This window comes from Ranitomeya imitator, chromosome 8, assembly GCF_032444005.1.
Source record: "Ranitomeya imitator isolate aRanImi1 chromosome 8, aRanImi1.pri, whole genome shotgun sequence".
Taxonomy (NCBI): Eukaryota; Metazoa; Chordata; class Amphibia; order Anura; family Dendrobatidae; genus Ranitomeya; species Ranitomeya imitator.
This window is the reverse complement of record NC_091289.1, coordinates 44,791,479-44,813,456: the sequence shown is the minus strand read 5'-3', so window position 1 is coordinate 44,813,456 and position 21,978 is coordinate 44,791,479. Positions and strand designations below refer to the sequence as shown.

The 21,978-nt window shown below is 43.0% G+C and overlaps 1 protein-coding gene across 1 annotated transcript; it reads right to left on the bottom strand.

Annotated features, from left to right (window-relative positions):
* Positions 1-6,061: 6,061 nt before the first annotated feature.
* On the bottom strand, positions 6,062-21,751 carry GLT8D1 (glycosyltransferase 8 domain containing 1). Its single transcript, XM_069736825.1, has 11 exons — positions 21,652-21,751; positions 20,804-20,855; positions 15,658-15,716; positions 14,982-15,080; positions 14,618-14,822; positions 12,301-12,406; positions 12,133-12,217; positions 11,096-11,208; positions 9,315-9,481; positions 7,082-7,194; positions 6,062-6,361 (listed from the first exon to the last, which is right to left on the bottom strand). The coding sequence occupies exons 3-11, from the start codon at positions 15,671-15,673 to the stop codon at positions 6,171-6,173; spliced, it is 1,095 nt and encodes a 364-aa protein (XP_069592926.1). The 5' UTR covers positions 15,674-15,716; positions 20,804-20,855; positions 21,652-21,751; the 3' UTR covers positions 6,062-6,170.
* Between the last annotated feature and the right edge of the window lie 227 nt (positions 21,752-21,978).

Sequence of the window (21,978 nt, the reverse complement as noted above, 5' to 3'; positions counted from 1 at the left end):
TTTCTTCTGCTAGAGTTTGTATGTTCTCTCCGTGTTTTCGTGGGTTTCCTCCGTATACTCCGGTTTCCTCCCATATTCCAAAGACATACTGATAGGGAATTTAGATTGTGAGCCCCAACGGGGACAGTGCTGATAATGTGTGCAAACTGTAAAGCGCTGTGGAATATGTTAGTGCTATATAAAAATAAAGATTATTATTATTTCTGCGGTGTTGCTATCATGGTGTCAAGAAGAGGGTTGCATTGACAATCCAACACAATGGGCAGCACTTTGAACACATTTTATAAGTGGTCAAAAATTTGTAAATAACTCATGAAATAAAGTTACGTTAAAACCAAGCACACAATTGTTTTTCTTCTGAAAATCTCAATAAGTTTGATGTGTCACATGACCCTCTTCCCATTGAAAATAAAGTTGGATCCAAAATGGCCGACTTCAAAATGGCCACCATGGTCACCACCCATCTTGAAAAGTTTTCCCCTCCCATATACTAATGTGCCACAAACAGGAACCATTCCCATTTTATTTAGGTGTATCTATATAAATGGCCCACTCTATACCTTTGGTGTTTGTATGTTGCTTTCTGTTATCCCTGTTTTGTCTTTGTGTCTTGTTTACCTTCCATTTCTGTCCCATGCCTCATGCCTTACAGGCGCATAGTAAGTTTGGAGACTCAGGCCTCTCCACCTTCAAGAGTACCCCTGGGACAGGGATAGTTAGGGTACTAGTTCCAGGGACAGTTTGAGGCGCCCCTTCCTTACCGAAGGTCGTGACAGTAAGACTTGCAAGCAGCTATTTGGCCATGGTAACTCATGTCATGAAGCTTCTGGTATGGTTTTTGTGCTGATGTAAATACCAGGGGAGGTTTGGACACAGCAGTTCTCGAGTCAGCAGAGCGTTGGTGACGTTTATCCCATCTGCTGCTCAGCACTTGGAGACCCCACTGTATGGTCTCTACGTCCTGGCCAAGTTCCACTTTTCAATATTACCATTCCCAATTGATTGTAGAAAATGTAGGAGGGAAGAAATTTCACTACTTGACTTGTTAGACCAGTGGCTCCTATTACAAGATCGCGTTGGTGTCCGGGAGCTTCTTAGAGGCAGCCATTCTGTCACTTGTTAGTAAAAACAGATGGCATGGCGGGGGCATCTGACGTTACACACCGATCCAAATCAGACTGGATTTAAAACATGAATTCAATGATCAAAACATATGTCCTAATACGTTTGTCCTATAGTGCATGTCTACATAGATGCTTCCTCGATCTGTACACCAAGACCCCAATTCATCAATTGCATTTTTTTTTTAAGTCACTTTTGTTTTGTGCTTTTTATTTACATATTTTTTGCACCAAATTCTTCAAAAAATGGCACACCCGCTTCATGGATTTAGAGCAAAGTTTAAATTGTCTTTGTTTTTTTCTTTGGACTCTTTTACACTATTTAGCACAAAAAGATAAGCAACATTTGCACCAAAATTTTTGGTATATGTGAAATCCTTCCTTCCCTGAACAAATTTTGCAACTTTGATGAATCAGCTGCAATTATCTGGAAAAGTCAAACGCTGCCCGTAATTCCCTCCCAAAAAAACCATTACAGAATAGACTTTAAAATAAGTACAAATTAAAAGAACTAGGCGCAAATAAAAAAAAACAGATTAAAAGAAAAAATCCCACAAAAAAAAGGTGCAAATTTACAATAAGGAATCAGGCCCAAAATGTTCAGCACAATTTTATGAACTTGTAGAACAATCCCATGCACCACTAGTTGGCCTCCATGCTTACTCAGGTTCGGCCTCCTTCTAAGATGATATATCATGTATAATTCAAAAGTTAGTCTACGTTCACATTGGCGTTCCGCCAATGTGCGTCGCTGTTGCGCCGGCGACGCGCCCCTATGTTTAACATAGGGGACGCGTGCGTTTTTTGTGTGGCGTTTTTCGACACTTGCGTCGTTTCCGACGCTAGCGTTGGACGCAAGAAAATGCAACAAGTTGCATTTTCTGTGCGTCCGATTTTGGTCAAAAAACGACGCACGCGTCGCAAAACGCGCGCGTTTGCGCGCGTTTTTCCGTGCGTCGCGCGTTGCGTCGCCGACGCAGGGCGGCGCAACGCTAGTGTGAACGTAGCCTTAGAAGCATCAGAGCTTCTTTTTGGGAAAAAAACTTTTATTTAAACTTTTTTTTTTGTGCCTGTAACTTTTGGATTATGCACCACAATTGTAGGAACCTAACTTTATACTTCCCAGAAACTTTTCTCATAAAGTAGAAGTTCCTTTAGAATAGAGCTCTCCTTTAGGCCTCATTTGGACGTCCGTTTTTTTCATGTTCGAGAAAAACAGACCGATTATTTTGATCTGAGTTTCATCAAACAATTTTTTTTCCACCTTCTGACAGTCCGAGAAATCGAACTGAAGTTGGATGGCATCCCAACGCGGTAAGATTTTTTTCATGGACCCATTGGCTTGAATTGCCGATTTTGATCTGACCCTCCGCTCAAAAGCAGACATGTCTCATTTATTTAACCCCACGGAGTGTGCTTCGGTCTAGTCATTCATTATAACAACGTTCATAGGAGCAAACATAGATTTTACTTCACATAAAATTCTGTGCAATAAATCTATTGGTGCGGACAGAAATAAGAAGTGGTTGAAGGTACAATCAAGTGCTAATAATACAGGCTAAGTAACGCGTGATCATCGCTGCTTTATACAGGACACAAACTGCAAAAAAAAAAAAAAAAGACAAAATAATAATTCTAAAAATCGGTTGAAAGGCGATTTCTATTGACCTAAACGACATATCGGAAGAATGTGGTCCCATTCCTAATCCTGACATCCGCGCCACTCTTGACCGGGCCTGGTATCATAACTTATAAGCTTAGGGCTACAACGTGACAGTCCAAAGATGGCTGAATGTTGTTATTACATCACAGGTGAACGGGGTGGCATTACGACCTGCATGGTAACACAAGCAACTTGCAAAAAATCCAACCAGTTCCAACTATTTACAACTTTCTTGTTGTGGGTCCTTGCGGGTCTCAATTCCACCCCATTCATTCAAGTGGCAAAAAGCCAGAACTCGTTGGACTTTTTCCAAGTTGCCTGGTGGGTCGTAATGCCCACCTATTCATTTGGACTATGCAATCATTTAGCAGCAGAATACAGCGATCTTTGGCCATGTAGCCTGCATCACAGCCAAAGTTGCCACGTAGACTTTTCCAAAATCACGCTCATCACTGACTATAGTTGTCTCAGGAAGAGCCTGAAGAAGCCACTCTAATGACAACCAGGGCCCATTTTTTTCTCCAAGCCAGCGGCCTCCTGCTAATCAAGCACTGATTGCGGTATTTTACACATACCAGTAGTGGTAAGGAAAGCAACATCGCCCAGCACTTTAGAAAATGCAGTTTTTCAGCAATCTGTGGCTTAATGTAAAGGCGCATGCCCTAAGCTGGTGTATACAGAGGCCCAGTAGGGCCCCCTAAACTTCATGGGTGCTGTACTATAAGTGACCACCCTTCAAAGTCCAATACAGTCATATGCATTAAAGGGAATCCGTCAGCAGGATTTTGCTATGTAATCTGAGATGTAGGGGACAGAGACCCTAATGGGATGTGTTAATACAATCAATGTTTTATCAGCAGATTATCACTACAGGACTAGATGTCTCCTGATCTATGTAACCATGCCCACACCACTGATTGTACACTGAATAGGCAGAAAGCTGCCAATCAGTGGTGTGGGCATGGTTACACAGAGCAGGAGGCAGGAGACATCTAGTCCTGTAGTGATAATCTCCTGCTGATAAAACATTGATTGCATTAACACATCCTAGTAAAGGTACCGTCACACATAGCGACGCTGCAGCGATACCGACAACGATCCGGATCGCTGCAGCGTCGCTGTTTGGTCGCTGGAGAGCTGTCACACAGACAGCTCTCCAGCGACCAACGATCCCGAGGTCCCCGGTAACCAGGGTAAACATCGGGTAACTAAGCGCAGGGCCGCACTTAGTAACCCGATGTTTACCCTGGTTACCATCCTAAAAAGTAAAAAAACAAACGCTACATACTTACCTACCGCTGTCTGTCCTCGGCGCTCTGCTTCTCTGCTCTGGCTGTGAGCGCCGGGCAGCCAGAAAGCAGAGCGGTGACGTCACCGCTCTGCTTCCCGGCTGACCGACGCTCACAGCCAGAGCAGGAGGAGTGCAGAGCACAGCGCTGGAGGACAGACGGCTGTAGGTAAGTATGTACTGTTTGTTTTTTTACTTTTAGGATGGTAACCAGGGTAAACATCGGGTTACTAAGCGCGGCCCTGCGCTTAGTTACCCGATGTTTACCCTGGTTACCAGCAAAGACATCGCTGAATCGGTGTCACACACGCCGATTCAGCGATGTCTACGGGGAGTCCAGCGACGAAATAAAGTTCTGGACTTTCTTCCCCGACCAGCGATCTCCCAGCAGGGGCCTGATCGCTGCTGCCTGTCACACTGGACGATATCGCTAGCGAGGACGCTGCAACGTCACGGATTGCTAGCGATATCGTCTAGTGTGACAGTACCTTAAGTGACACATCATGGGAATCAGTGATGAAACACTGATTGTATTAAAACAGCAAAACACAGCCCAGTAAGTAACACATGACTGGAATCAGGGTCTCTTACCCTACACCATGTTGCTCTTAAATTACATAGGAAAAATCAGTTGATAGATTCCCTTTAAAAACCTCATATTGAATGATTTTTCTATTAACTACATCATCATGGCAGTGGTCATTTTCCATTAGTGGATTTCAACACTAAACTACGGCTTTAGAATAGGATTATGAGATGCAGGTTGGCTCTTAATTGCCAATTGCAAAGCTTACAGTTTCCATGTCCCACTTGTTGTATAGAAGGTTGTCATACGGTAACACCAGAGTGACGGTGGTCACCATATTCATCTACTTCTTACAAATTGGAGGATTCTTACACTTCCCTTGGATTATTATACATTGTACATGCAGTCAAACAGATCTAAATGTAACAAATATTAGATTTCTGATCCATAAATTGATCGCTGGACCAATAAAATTAATGTTTTTACTGGTCATGACACTTATGAAGTGAAGGATATAGAATAGTCCTTATGCTCAAATATACAGAAATAGCGTAAAAAACCTTGTCATATAAAAAACGATCCTTTCGCAGTGCCCCGGATCCATGCCAGATGAAATGAAACCCCTCTGCTGGCGTAATGCATCCATCTAGATGGTTTGCAGAATTTGGATTTTTCACACACATCATTCATACAGGACCGGCAGATATGTTTAGCTTTAGTCCCGTGTTCCTCTGCTGGGATCAACATCCAGCGGTGGTGACGCGTCAGCGCTGCAGTCAATCAGCAGCCACTGAGCGGCTATAATAAACAGAACCCATGTACGACACCCGCCGATCATACACGCCAGCTGGATGGTATTAGTACACGTGATGTCACCAGCCCCGATCACCTCCCAATATGGACGTTACCAAACCCAGAATATCCCTTTAATGCAGCACAAGCTAGGGTATTTCAGATTATCTCTGAGGAAGATGGGGAAGGGCAAAACAATGATCTAACATTTCAGAAGGAAATTTGGGGAAGTATGGCACTGACTTATGTATGGAAACCCCCAAAAAATACTATAGGACAGTACCTAATGAATTAAAGAAAACAAACTCTTAAAAAACAAAACCTATATATGATTTACATAAACGGAGAAGGACCAAGGTCTGCTGTAGTGTCTTTCTTGTAACAGTAATAAAAAAAAAAAAAAGACATATATACAAATCTATGGATGGTAGGCTAGCGGGAAAAGACAACTTTTTTTCCTAAGCTGTATTCTTAGCGTCCGCCACCAGGTGGCAGCAGTAGATATAGATATATATGCCGCCACCTGGAGGCTGACGCTAATGATGAATCTAAAAAAAAAAAAAAACTGACTTCGCCCTCTAGGCTACCATCCACATATATGAAAAAAAAAAAACAACTATTATATATATATATATATATATATATATATATATATATATATATATATATAGTTGTTTTTTTTTATTATATATAATCTTTCAGCTCCACATTCCTGAGAAAATACTGTGTGTCCATGTTCTGCCACAGAGTTCTTGATATTCCCTGATTAGTCCGATTTCTTCACTTGGCTCCATCAGTTTCGGTGTGCCGTCTAATGATGGAAAATTTACCAGTGGGGTCGGGAACATACCATTTTTCCCAAATTTCAGAGTATGAAGCTGCCCGTCCCCATGGTTTAAAATGTCCATTCCAGTGAAGAAGCCTGGCAGCATTCACAAACTGGAAGGAATAACGCTTCCCGGTACTTGAACCTGAAAAAATAAATTTATAAGTCAATAAAAACTAATCATATTGTGAAGAAATTTTTGCAGTTTAAACTAGATAAACATTGTCTTTACTGGTCCTCTACCAATTGCCTGGTGAAGTTTTCGCCTATCTGTAGGATAGATGATCAGAGGGGTCCGACCACGCGGATCTGCACTGATTGGCAGAACAAAAAACTTTTATCCGTTAGAATGGAACAGTGCACATGCTCGACCGCCACTCCAATCATACCCTATGGAGGAGCCAAGTGATACGCTCAGCTTTTCCTTGCACCTCCAGAGAATGAATGGAGCTGCAGTTGGGCAGCCGACCTGCCTCCCCAATACGTAACGGGAGTTAATAATCCCCGTTCTGCAGATCTGTGCCGGCCCCAGCACATGGACACCCATAGATCAGCAAGTTATCACCTATCCTGTGGATAGGCCATACGTTGTTTTTTATTGGACAACCCCTTTAAGTATCGGAGTAACTTTAAGTAAGTGTTTCTAGGAATACTTTCATTTGTGTTTTTTTCCTGCAGTTTATACCCAGCACTGACATTAAAAACTGCTTTCCAAATGCGGGCTATGGGGCAGACATGTTGGCCCACATCAGTATCACCAACTATTACATTTGTAGTTTACCCCAGGGAGAAAGACAAGAAATAGAGGTAAACTGGACTTCAATGCAAGATGTCTTATGAGGCATGAGACATCAGTCAGCCTTACCCAAATGCCTGACGTGCCACATCGGGTCAATACTAGAGTGCCCCTTATAGAACACGATGAGCAGTGGTGGTGCGGTGATGCTGCCAGCGAGGGTCTTGCTATACAGTTCTTCCCTGTAATAAGAAATTAAAAGGACTTATCAAGTTTGAGAAAAACATGCTGTGATGGTAGGCTAGTGGGAAAAGTCCATTTTTTTTCTAAGATGCATTCTTAGCGTCAGCCTCCAGGTGGCAGCACATTAACCCGTGATTCCTGGGTCCCCCAATGAAGCGACGGAGAAAATGATGTAACTGCACCAGAAATAGTTAAAAATCAATGGATTCACTTAATATTTTGGTAAGCTGCTGCAACATCAGCAAACTGGATCTTGTGCAAATCATGAAACAAATTCACCATGTTACTAATAATATCAGGCTGGTCTAAGATGTTGCCATCCGTCTAAGGCTATGTTCACACGTTGCGTTTTTGCAGAAAATTTTAGCTGCGTGTTACAATACCAGGAAAAGTGATTCGATTTCAGAAATCTCAGGCACACACATTATTTTTTTCTGACTAAATTGGAAACCTGCTGCGTTTTTTCAAATTGCAGCATATTACTTCTTTCAGCGTTTTTTCACCCATAGAAAGCAATGAGTAAAACGCAGTAAAAAAAAAAAACGCAGATATCGGGTTCTGATGCGTTTTTATTTAAAAAAAAATTTTTTTTAAAAAAGCAGGTAAAACAGTATGTTAAACCCATTTATTTTTGTGATTTTCCCAAATGTAAACCATAATGTCTTGGTCTCCTCACCGGAGGATGACTGTTTGGATTAGAACAGTTTAATTAAATGGGTGATGTGTAAAAAAGTAACCATTGGTCGACCAAGGTGTGATACTAAACAATGACTGACCAACTCAAGGGCTGACCAAAGCGCGAAAGTAAACAGTGCCCTACAAACTCAATGCTCTGTCCATGTCTTAGGTAAACTATTCCCGACCAATTCCACCGCTGTTACGTTTGTTATTGTGTTATTTTTTCATGAACTCGAGTGATATTTTTGTTCAGAAGTCACTATATATTTTTTCAGACATAAAAATCTTTTTCCACTAAATAATTTGATCAAATTGCCCTTTTTTTTTCCCCAAAAATGGTTTCACACATTGCTGACCTGTCTTCATGCTTCTGTGGTGGAAGCAAAGCTGAACTTTGGGATCCTGAAAAACCTCTCTTTTTGTAAGCAGCTTCTTTCCTGCCAAGAGAGCAGGTTTTGCCTGCAGAAAAAAACGAAATGTGTGAACATAACCTAAGGCTACGTGCAGATGGAAGTTGTCGGAAGAGTTCAAAACAAATGGAAACTCCTTTTCTGGAAGCATCTTTCCTTCTTTTCTTGCAGCCTTTTGGTTTGACAGTGTCTAGTTTGGAGAGGTTTCTTTCAGGTTCTGTTGTAAAAGAAGAAACATATACTTCATTTTTCTTACGCAAGGAGGAGGTCCTCAAAAACTTTGCAACTTTCATTTCTCGAGTACTTTTGTCTGGCCTCCGGCAGGAGTAACTACCTGGGGAGTCTTCCCATTGGCTTGTGTTGGAAAGTGTAGAGCATCTTCGGAGAGGATAAAGCCTGAAGAGCTGTCAAGTGAAGTCGCTTCTTTTATCCCTCTGGAGTCATTAGAAACCTGAAGAGGTTACAAGACGCCTAAAATTCTGAGCATATGAGCAGCGGGAGGTTTGCATACAGAAATGCATGTGTTCTCTGTTGGTGGCATTTTGTTGGCGCATTTTTCAGGTGGGTTTGAAGTGGGAAAGTGCATGTGACTTTCATAAGGCAGATTCTGAAATTGGGAACTTTCCCCCAAAAAATTGTTTCAAGAAAAACAGAAGAAAAAAACCTCTTACAAAATGCTTAAAAAACTCTTCAAAATTGCTTCAGGAAATGGAAAACTCCCCAGAGAAGAAGGATTTTCAAGATGCTGCTTCCACTCATGTTTGACCTCCTCAAAGCAACGCCATCTGCACATGCCAAAATAGGCCAGGTGCTGCTCCCCGGAAAAGGATATGCAAATGAGCTCTCCTCCAGGAGGAAGAAAACGGCCTTTCTAGGGTAGCTCCTCCGGTTAGGAAAACCAGGACAACCCCTAAAGGCTTCATCTCAGTGCCAGCCTCCTGCGGAAGGACTGATTTCCAGGATGTAAAGCAGTGAGGGTGAGAAGTAGCAATGTCCAAAATGACGCCTAGAAATGACACTCGATTACTTACGCAATATCCAATTCCATCCATTTTTCGATCTGCCTGGTAATATTCTGTCGCTTCCATTCGGTCAGATTGGCAACAAAAACACCTGGATTAAAAGAGCAGGTACTCGCTTTCATGCCCAGCTTTCTGATCGTCTCCTTCTTGTAGTCAAAATATCCGATGTAATTGTACTGAAAGAGACAAAAATAGGAGGGTGCCATCACTTTCACCTTAGACACTCTGTAGGAGAGGTCATCAATCTCAGGTCTCTGGGGGTCCATCAGCCCACCAATCAGCAGGCATCTTCTCCAGCAGTGGTCGGAGTCTATGATGCTGCACTCCATCACTGTGTATACCCGACCACTGCTGGAGCAGACATTAGCTCATCAGTGGGGGGCCGGGTGTCAGACCCCCCACCAATCTACTATTGATGACCTATCTGCCAGATGTAGATCATCAATGTTAGTCCTGAATGACCCTTTTACTCACAAATCACATGACATTGGTTCTGCATTACTGAGAACGAATGGTAGCTCAGTAGGGGAAAGTCATTAGCAGGCGTCTGCACTTTTTCCACTTCTTTATAAAGAAGAAACTCCGCACTATTTAGTATTAGGCTGTGTTCACACCTTGCATTTTTTGCAACTTTTTTTTTTAAATGCAAATTAAAAGCTGCTTTTTACAGTACCATCAAAAACTATGAGATTTGACCCTTTGTGTGTTCAAAATTTTCAGAAAATTTAATAAAAATTTATTGGTTAAAAAAAGAAAAAAAAAAACACTGAGATTTCACAATTCTCATGCACATGATTGTTTTTGTTTTTCCTGACTGTATTGGAAATTCTTTCAGGCTACGTTCCCACGATGATTTTTTCGGGATTTTTTTTTATGCAGCATATTTTCGAGAAAAAAAAAATGCAAATAACCTGTTATACGTAATGGGTGTAGAAAATCTGTAACGTCAAAAAACGCTCCAAAATCTCATGGTGGGAACGTGGCATCGGTGTTTTTACAGCGTTTTTGCAGCAAAAAATGCGCCATGCGTTTTTGCTGCTTTTTCCTTGAATTAATTAACTTTATTAAACTGGAGACAAATGACACATATAAGCGGCACCCAAAAAAAAAAATGCAGCAAAAACGCAACGTGTGAACATAGCCTTAGTCTTTACAGAGTTGCACCTTTCTCTCCATTTTAAATATTTATGTATTAATAGTTTGCAACTCATTTTCGGTAATGGGAATTCCAGAACTGTATTTTATGGGGCCTTTTTTTGCTAACCGTGCTTGAAAAATATGTTCGAGTCCCCGCGACTGTTGGTCAGCCACAACACATGCAGTGATTGCCTTTTTGTTAGGACTGTGTGTTACAGTCGTAGAACGGCTGAGTATTATATTTATTTAGTGCTAATTTTGATAGTTCTTACAAGGGGCGGGTCTCACAAAGTAATAATGTAGCGCGGCCTAAAGTCACACCCCCAGAAAATTCAGTAAGTCACGCCCCCTTGACAAAGTCTAGAAAATTAGCACTAAATAAAAAGGCCCATATCTCTGGAACCGTATGTCGGATTTACAAAATAAAAATAATAAAGAGAAATTAATACTCATGGGAGCTGCAGGAATAAAATAACAGCAAACAACAATCCTCCTGATAGGTTAATATCCTCCTTTTTTTTTCTCTCCCACCAATCTTGTGTTTTCTTTCTATGTTCATTGATATATGAACTGTTAACATATAGAAATTATTTATCGGACTTATGGTCACTATACAGGACCGATGGTGGCATGGATACAGAGAACTATTATACCTGACTACCAGCTCCTCTGACCAGGTATTTCGAGGTGACTGAATCACAATCTTCAGAGAAAGCTGCAGCGAATCCCACTTTTATTGGGGTTTTGTAGAGTTCTAGAATGTCCCCTATATGGAACAGCATCAGATTCGAAAAAGAGAAAAATACAAATAAAATGGTCCATTATCTACACAAGGCAATCACCATCAACACTGCACTAAATCTGGAAGTTATGATAAAAGAGTGGTTTAAAGGGAACCTGTCATTTAAAAAGCACTATGAAGCACTATGAGGTTAATCTTCATGTTATTATTGTTTTGAAGCTACTCGGCGCAAGCCCCGAGAGCCCCTCTGCCGGGAAGAAATTAACTTTATTCCTCCCGACAGCCTCGGGCTTTCAGTCACAGAGGCATGTCAAATGTGGCATAGTGAGCAGTGGCTGTAACCTCGCCCAGGCACTGACTGACAGCAGACTCGGTATTAGAGCTGGCTTTCAGTCATTGTTGGGGCACAGTTACAGCCTGTGCTCGCTATGTGCTGAGCGGTGACTGTAGCTGCACTGGTTGCGCCTCTATGACTGAAAGCCCAATAGTAGCACTGGGAAGACATGAAATAAAGGTAATATGTATTTACCCCTGCAGTTCCATCTACTGGCAAGTTGTTCAATTCAATAAAATTGTGCAATAAATTTTTTTTGAATTTTATTACGGGGTAATTGTGCACATTTTTTTCTTATTTCATTTGTAATCTCTAGGACTAAAAGTCAGAGGCAGTCAGGGTAAAACAGAGCTCATTTACTCCCGGCAGCGGGCTTTCAGTGCGAGCGCCATGCAGATTCAAAAAGCTATTAACCTGCAGCTTAATCTCGATATCTTCAGGTTAATGGCATTTTATTGTTTTACAACATGTTCCCTTTTAAGTATTTTTTGGTCTCTAACTAACTTTTATGGGAGTGCAGCTGCTCATGGAAGGCGCTGTGCCTTAAAAATGCTGTCGAGCTTAATCATTTTTATAGACTGAAATACCCCAAAAAGTGAGACAGAATACTTTACCTTGAACAATAATATCATCATCCAGATATATGACTTTGTCTACTCCAGGGACCAAATCAGGAAGGTAGAACCGTGCAAACGTTAACTAAGGAGGAAAGAATACAAGTGATGATATGACTAAAACCAAATTATATATATGTCCTCGAGAAGTAATCTGCATTTACTTACTGGTTTTAATCGCTCATCCACTCTTATTTTCCCCTCAAGGACCCGAGGGTCAAAGTCCAGAATTTTATATTTGACATTTTTAAGCTTAGAGTCCATAAGCCAGGTCCTTAAGAAAGGAAAGAAAAATGATTAGCAAACTTCTGCTCAAATTTCAGATATATCAGCATGGCTGTGGAGTTGGTAAGCCAAACTACCGTGACTCCTCAAATTACCTGACTCCGACTCCACAGCACTGGTCACTACTGAGCATGTGCATAAAGTGCAGCACAGATTCATCTCCACTACGACCCCACAGCACTGGTCACTACTGAGCATGTGCATAAAGTGTAGCACAGATTTATCACTATGACCCCACAGCACTGCCTCACTACTGAGCATGTACATAAAGTGCAGCACAGATTTATCACTACGACCCCACAGCACTGGTCACTACTGAACATGTACATAAAGTGCAGCACAGATTCATCTCCACTACGACTCCACAGCACTGGTCACTACTGAACATGTACATAAAGTGCAGCACAGATAAATCTCCACTAAGACCCCACAGCACTGGTCACTACTGAACATGTACATAAAGTGCAGCACAGATTAATCTCCACTACGACTCCACAGCACTGGTCACTACTGAACATGTACATAAAGTGTAGCACAGATTTATCACTACCACCCCACAGCACTGGTCACTACTGAGCATGTACATAAAGTGCAGCACAGATAAATCTCCACTAAGACCCCACAGCACTGGTCACTACTGAGCATGTACATAAAGTGCAGCACAGATTCATCTCCACTACGACCCCACAGCACTGGTCACTACTGAGCATGTACATAAAGTGTAGCACAGATTTATCACTACCACCCCACAGCACTGGTCACTACTGAGCATGTACATAAAGTGCAGCACAGATTTATCACTACCACCCCACAGCACTGCCTCACTACTAAGCATGTGCATAAAGCGCAGCACAGATAAATCTCCACAGCACTGGTCACTACTGAACATGTACATAAAGTGCAGCACAGATAAATCTCCACAGCACTGGTCACTACTGAGCATGTACATAAAGTACAGCACAGATTTATCACTACGACCCCACAGCACTGCCTCACTACTGAGCATGTGCATAAAGCGCAGCACAGATTTATCACTACGACCCCACAGCACTGGTCACTACTGAGCATGTACACAAAGTGCAGCACAGATTTATCACTATGACCCCACAGCACTGGTCACTACTGAGCATGTACATAAAGTGCAGCACAGATTTATCACTATGACCCCACAGCACTGGTCACTACTGAGCATGTGCATAAAGCGCAGCACAGATAAATCTCCACTAAGACTCCACAGCACTGGTCACTACTAAGCATGTACATAAAGTGCAGCACAGATTCATCTCCACTACGACCCCACAGCACTGGTCACTACTGAACATGTACATAAAGCGCAGCACAGATTAATCTCCACTAGGACTCCACAGCACTGGTCACTACTGAGCATGTGCATAAAGTGCAGCACAGATTCATCTCTATTAAAAGCGGAGATCCTTAGATCAGGAACAGAACAGACATTTATAGGACATTTCATAACTTTCCAAAATTCTTATGAAAACATTTACAGCACATCCTGCACTGAACTCAATTTATTATATATTTTAGGAGTCGGTCCATTTTATACAGACCCCATCAAAATGGACACAGACTCCACAGCCTTGTTTATCAGTATATGGTCATTTGTACATTGATCAAATAATTAAGAGAACACTTACACATCAGAGAATAACCCCAAGTCAATTAGCTTCAAGGATCTGAATCTGACCAGTTAGGAAGCAGAAGCGATTATCCAAGAGCTCACTCATGGACCTGATCTAGTTCTGGGAGGAGATCCTCCAAAACTCCATCCACCAGCTCATTAAGATCATGCCCAGCTATTATACAGGCACGTGGGGGCAACCAAACCACTGAGACACATGACGTGTTGCCATCATGAATTTATGCAGAATGGTGCACCTTTAATTTCATTTTTTTGCTTTGCTTTTCGGATGATTTGGAATCCCATCCTTATTGGATGATGATTTTGGTCTCCATTGACCGCTGATGCATCAATTACACAATAAACGATTTTCAACTTGAATCTTTTATTCACCGAGATCCGATGTGCGATTTAGGCGTTCCCTTTTTTTTGAGCAGTGCGGTTTTTAGCGTTTATTTCTACGTTTTAGCTCTTAAAAATTTGTCACCTGAATCCAATCCTGCAAATTGTGAAATGCCCCAGCGACCTAGCCCCAACCTTCCCAGGTGGAGACCGTTATACCTGAGATGTTCCTTGGTATCATTCATAGTCACAATGTAGAAAGTGACACTGGACTGTGTGTTACTGGAAATACTGTTTATTGCCGCAATGACGCCTCCGAGTCGGCTTTCTACGGCAGTAATAACCACAGGGACCTCCGCATTATTCTTCTCCTCTGGAGCCTCAGGGAGGAAATCGATACGCTGAAATCCTACAGGGCTGGCATCTAGGCAAGAAAAAGATGGAAAATATGGAAAATCAGCGGAGAGCAAAGATGTAGATGGGGAAAAACTTCAGAAACCAAATCCAAAAAAATGCAGAATATAGTTCTAGTAAAGGCAGAAAAAAAAAACAAATTCAGAGAGGTTTCTGAAAATGATCTCACCTGAACCTTGCCTCTTTAATATATCGCTCAGGCCCAACAGATTATGGTGCAGGATGATGAGGAAGATGACCGCCGCCAATACTATAATCACTATGTTTACTAGGAGATACGAGTTTATAGAAGTGTGTAATTCATCAATGACGCGACATGTTTCAGACAAGCATAAAATTCACCAATAGCCATAATAATTCTGATTTTAAAGGGTTTATCCAGCACTATTTTATTTATTTGTTCGCTATTGTCCTATCTGCCTGCCTGTTGTGCCCGGCGGCGACCACTGCAGTCACTGACCACTCGCGCAGGCATCACTGTGGTTTCCGCCTACAGAGCAGCGGGTTCTATTCTGTTCTACTGCAAGGGCGTGATTGCTGATGTCATGCTGATTGACAGTCGGCTCCCTGCTGCCTAACTGCAGGGAGCCGGCTGTTAATCAGCATGACAACACCAGTCACTCCCTTTCAATAGTCTTCCTCTTCTGGTCAGCTCTGTTGACATGAAACAGTAGAATCGCCGGCAGAAACTTTCAAAGACCTTTCTGAACCGGCCAAGAGTAAAACATTCAAGTAGTTGGCGTTAGTTCGTAAGACCATAGTTATAAAATACAATTGTCCTGAACAACCCCTTTAAGCAATACAATAAATCAATGAACTTCAGAAAAGTATGTAAACATTTGTACCTTTGCGGCATGACATTTTAGATGATTAAGTTTGGTCTTTTTATGGTTAATTTTCTATCCTGCAATGCAAAAAAAAAAAAAAATACATGTCGGTATCTTCACAATATTTAACAATTTAGAAAAATCAGTTCTGCTTGTATTCCATACGAAATAATTCTGGAACATCTTAGTCTAGAACTGTGCATCATGCTGTCCCTCTGTTATTCCTCCTGAAAACGTGCGACTAACCAACAACTAAAAACTGTCTGGTACGGTTCAATCAAGGATGATTGTGTCACAGAACATAGGAAAAAAGAAACAATTAAAAATGGAAATAACATATTCATTTCCAAAAGGATCCACACAATAAAGAATTCCAATTGAGAAAGGTTAAGGTGAACTAGCTCTCCCGACCCAAGCATGACAGCCAGAAATACATGGTGTCCCCCTCGGGTCGGGAGAGCTGACAGCCAGTCCGGGCATTGTGTTGTGACCCTCGTCCCAGTTATACGGCCGTCTGACATTAAGAGTTCACTGTCAATCACAGAGTAGGACCACCCATGGATTCATATAAAAAAAATTACATGATATACTGGTCTTTTCCCCACAATACTGCATTAGTAGACGCTCACTCTCCTGCTCTCTAAGGGTATGTGTCCACTTTCAGGATGGCCGGCGGTATCGCCGGAGCGGCTTAGCCGCTCTGCGGTAAGCCCCGCTACCCTTTCTGGGACGCGATGATGCCGGATGTGTTCATAGCACACATCCGGCATCATCGCTCCCCACCACAGGGCCCTGTGCTATATCTTGCGGCGACGCAGCGTCGCCGCAAGATATACGGACATGCTGCGATCTGAAAAGACGCGCAGCATGTCCGGAGTCGCAGGGCCGCCGCGTGCGTGTTACCACGCATAGTGGAGACGGGATTTCATTAAATCCCCTCCACTATGCTGTAACATCTGGACGCTGCGTGTCTGACGCTGCGGCTCTATGCAGCGTCAGACACGCAGCGTTTCCTGCACGTGGACACATACCCTAACAGGCTGCCCGCAGATACAGCATCTTCTCGAAAGTGAAAAAATGGCCAAAAACAAAGTTTTAAAGGGAATCTGTCAACAAGTTTTTGCTGTTACCCCACCTGAGAGCAGTATATTACAGAGACCCTGATTCCAGTGAAGTGTCACTTTCTGGGCTGCTTGCTGTGGTTTTTATACAATCATTGTTTTATCAGCAGGAGATTATGACTAGACGACTAGTAATCCTGCTGCCATGCAGTGCAGGATACACAACAAAGCCCCCACCACTGACTGGCAGCTTTCTGCCTATGCAGTGTAAAGAGAAAGCTGCCAATCAGTGGTGTAGGCGGGGTTACACAGAGCTCAGCATTCAAAGAACTCACAGACTTACAGTAGACAAAGTGACACATCGCTAGAATCAGGTTTTCTGTCTCTACATCATGCCACTCTCACATGCCATAGCAAAAAACTGGTAACAGATTCCCTTTAAATCAGTCATCGGAATGTTGCTACTTCATCTGACAGCAGCATGATGTAGGGACAGAGACCCTAATTCCAGGACTGTATCAAAGTTGTGACACAATCACAGTTTATCTGCGCAAGTCTACCAGTTCTCTGAATGCTGAGCTCTGTATAACCCCGCCCACACCACTGACTGGCAGTTTTCTGTGTACACTGCGCATAGACAGAAAACTGCCAATCTGTGGTGGGGGTTGGACTAAGAGGTACAAAACATCTAGTCCTGTAGTGATAATCTCCTGCTGATAAAACACTGATTTTAGTCAAATGACAACATGAAGCTCAATAAGAGACACATGGATGGAATCAGGGTCTCTGTCCCCACAACATGCTGCTCTCAGATTATATAGCAAAAACCTGCTGAAAGTATCCCTTAAATACTAACATAGTAGAGCTGAATTAATGTCCTTTCCACTTCATGGAACAGAGCAGGTGCAGGTGTACGGAGCAGGTTCAGAAAATGTATAGTGTCAGCACTTGTCGCTAACAGCAGCGATTGGTAATAGCATCATTGATGTTGAAAGGGGGTTGTCTGACGAGAAAGAAGTTACACCTATTCACATTAAAAAATTTCTGATTTAAAAGATAATTAGCTTAAAAAAAAAAGGTTCAGAAACCTCGCGTCCCCCCTCCCCCCCATCTATTGGTCACTACTACAGTTCTCCAAAACATGCAATACAAAGCATTGAAAGATGGCACCTTTAAAAGAACAGCTCATAATAGAAAAAAAACTAAAACAGCTTTTTTTGATGGAAAAATATTTTAAAAAAAATAATAAGTTATGGGTCTCAGTAAACCAAAGTTTACATTTTTTATTTATTTTTACAAACTTTAGAGTTTATTTTGATAACTCCTAAAATAAAATAATAAATAATCATCTATATAAGTTTGGTATCGCCGTCACCGTAATGACCTGAAAAATCACAATGCCTGGTTAATTTTGACGCTGAAAAAAACAAAACCCAAATGACGTCTGTAGACTTTTGAATGCACACGTCCAACTGTTCAAAGTTTCAGTACTTTTTGCACAACTTGCTGTTCTCTAAGGCTACGTTCACATTTGCGTTGTGTGGGACTGCGTCGGCGACGCAACGCACAACGCAAACAAGAACGCATGCAAAACGCATAGTTTTGCGACGCATGTGTCCTTTTTTTGCCTGATTTTGGACGCAAAAAAAATGCATCTTGCTGCGTCCTCTGCGCCCTAACGCTTGCAGCAAAAAAGACGCATGCATCGCAAAACGCATGCAAACGCATGTCCATGCGCCCCCATGTTAAATATAGGGGTGCATGGCGCATGCGTCGCCGCGGCTGCGCCCGACACAGCCCGGCAAAACGCTAATGTGAACGTAGCCTAACAAGGAGCTTAATGTCAAAATTCACAAACAGGTGTTTGATCCATGAATCGGCCAATAAATTTCAGGGATCAGTTAGACTTGGTATTAATCAGTCCTCGTCCTCCTCATGAGACCAAGACGATACCTAACAATTGATCAGCAGGACTTAACCATTGTGAGGCCTCAAGCAGGACGTTCTCAGACAGAAGTGACCACTGAGTTCAGAGTGTCAGAGTCATCAGCAGGTGACAACAGAGATAGAGCGGCTGGAAGAGTCATGGAAAGGCAGAGAAGTGGACGTCCTCTGCTACATCCCACACTGATGACCTCTCCATTGTGACTGATGCCCTGCAGAACCGGATGATGAATCCCACACAACTCCAGGCACATTTAAAGGAGGCAAGAGGCTCCCAAGTGTCACCCCAGACCATTCAAAACCTTTTACATCAGCGTGGTCTGCGTGCTAGACGACCGGCAAGGTATCTGACCACACTACCAGCCACCGGCGTCATCATCTTGCATAGCTAAGCTGGATGAAGGACCTGTGGGCCTCAGTGCTGTTCACTGAGCAGAAATGATGGTCGCCAACGAAGTTGGAGACGTCAAGGAGAGCGCTAAGCATCAGCCACTGTTCTCACCAGACAAGTTTTTGGTGGTGGTGTTAGTGTGGGCGGGTGTGTCTAGTCAATATAGGATGGTCCTAGACTTTGTGACAAACCACTATTACTTGAATAACACCATTAATCCAGTCATTGGGCGTCTGCACAAACACCGGCCTAATTTCATCTTCATGGACAACAATGCTCCAGGTCATCGAGGTCACATCAGTAGGGAGCGGCGGCTGCTGGAGACTGGGGGACCTCAAATGGAGCGGCCTTCCCCTTCTCCAGTCCTGAATCCCATAGAAAACCTATGGAACCAGCCAGTGGCGTAACTACAAAGTTAGGGGCCCCGATGCGAACTTCCAAATGGGGCCCCCCCCCTGCAGCCCTGCCATACAACTCAATGTAACCCCCATAGAATAATGGCCACACATGATGCTCAATACTGTATAACGGCCACCACACATGATGCTCCATACTGTATAACGGCCACACATGATGCTCAATACTGTATAATGACCCCCCTCCTGTATGCATGGCTCATCTCCCTCCTATCCCAAATACATAGCTCATATTACCCCTCCTGTATGCATGGCTCATATTCCCCCCTGCATGGCTCATATCCCCCCCTGCATGGCTCATATTCCCCCCTGTATGCAGGCTTAGCTCTCCGCTCCTGCTCGGCGCGCCGGCTTATGTCCTCCTTCATCCCCCCCACCCCCCCCCCCCGTTCCCCCGTTCCTCATACTCACCTGTCTTCCCACTGCACGGCCGTGCCGACATCCCTCGCGCTCTGTCCCGACTCCAGACGGCGGCGCCGGCGCAGCACCTTCCTCCTGCTTGAGCGGTCATGTGACACCGTTCATTAAGATCATGAATATGCGCATATTCATGATCTTAATGAGCGGTGTCACGTGACCGCTCAAGCAGGAACGAGCTGCAGTGCAGACGCCGAGACCATCGCTGGAGCAGGGTGAGTATTCAAGGCGGCGGCGAAGGGGGGGGAGGCCCTGGAGCGGGGGGAGGCACTGCCAGTCCGAGCCTGCCTGCCGGGCCCGGGCCCCTGACCTGCCGGGCCCGGTCGCACTGGCGACCGCTGCGACCGCGGTAGTTACGCCACTGGAACCAGCTGAGTGGCCATGTAGAGGCTTGTAACCCTGCACCCCAGAACCTCAATGACCTGAGGGCCACCCTCCAAGAAGAGTGGGATGCCATGCCTCAGCAGACCATAACTCCACTTGTGAGAAGCAGGAGACGTTGTTGTAAAGCTGTGATTGATTCTCAAGGACATAGGACAAGTTATTGAGACATTTACTTTATTTGGGGGGGGGGGGGGGGGATATACCCACCGCTGCTGTTGGCTTTGATTTCACTAATGTTTTTGAGATGAGGAAATCACCATTGTTGGGTCTACTTAAATGCTTGACTTTAATGATAAAAAAATATCACTGTAGCGGGAAATATTTCCATAAATGTTGCCCGAAAGTCAAATATCCCTAATCGTTCGTGAGTAGTGTATACATACATGCATGTAATACTCCCACACCACCTCCTCATCCCATCCTCTCTCTGTTGGAGTCCCCCAAAGCTCTGTTCTAGGACCCCTACTCTTCTCAATCTATACCCTTGGCCTAGGACAACTCATAAAGTCACACAGAAAAAAGTTTGGGCGTGAAAGCCCTAGCCAGCTCACCACTCCAGCCGCAGGTGCACCGGACTTCGTCTGAACCCGACGTGTAGTAGCACTGAAGAAAAAAAAATGGTGTTGTCCCAGCTCCTTAAACGAATTTCTTTATTGAAGACACATTTAAAATTACAAAAGCGGCTCAATCCTCATACTGTGACGGTGTGCTAAGCATACCAATAGTCCAGCTCTCTCTCTCTACACACACAATATAACCATGTGTACTTACCCTATGTTTCTGCATGTGTGTATATGTATTACATACTCACACACATAAATATATATCTCCACACACATTATTGATGTATATATGCAAATACACACACATTACATACATGCACTTTACACAAATATAAATACAGGCATATTATGCAAATCTCACAGATTATGCACATTACATATATCATGCACATACAGATATTCTGAACATTATACACAGACACGTACACGCACATTACACGCTTACTATGCACATTCTACATACACATATGCACACATATTATACACACATATTATACACACACACACATTATACACATTACAGCTATATACACACATATTATACACACATATTATACACACACATTATGCACATTACAGCTATATACACACATATTATACACACACACATTATGCACATTACAGCTATATACACACATATTATACACACATATTATACACATTACAGATATACACACATATTATACACACACATTATGCACATTACAGCTATATACACACATATTATACACACATATTATACACATTACAGATATATACACATATTATACACACACACATTATGCACATTACAGCTATATACACATATTACACACACACATTCCCCCTATACATACAGTGCAGCGGCCGCAGCGCACTCTCCGCCTCTCAGCACTGAACTACATGCAGCCGAATTGCCAACTCAACATCAGAGGTTAGCCCGCTGCGAGCCACGCCCACCCCGTCAGGTGACTAGAAGACGGGACCACGTGACCAGATTAGACTTCTCCAATCCGCGGTCGCCATCTTTGTTGTGGTGCTTTCATTTTTCTACCGGTATTATATTTCCAAAAATTTTAATATTAGAGAAATACCATTAAACAGTAAAAGGCATTATTTCTGCACAGTTTAATTTGGCAACGTTGACTTGTAAAGCGATAATCAGTGAACGAAATTTGCCCTTA

Coding starts and splice junctions, on each gene's coding strand:
- GLT8D1 (XM_069736825.1), bottom strand. Junction 11,209..12,132: donor TGATGATATTATTGTTCAAG/GTAAAGTATTCT, acceptor TGTTCCATATAG/GGGACATTCTAGAACTCTAC. Junction 7,195..9,314: donor TGGATGGAATTGGATATTGC/GTAAGTAATCGA, acceptor TTCTTATTACAG/GGAAGAACTGTATAGCAAGA.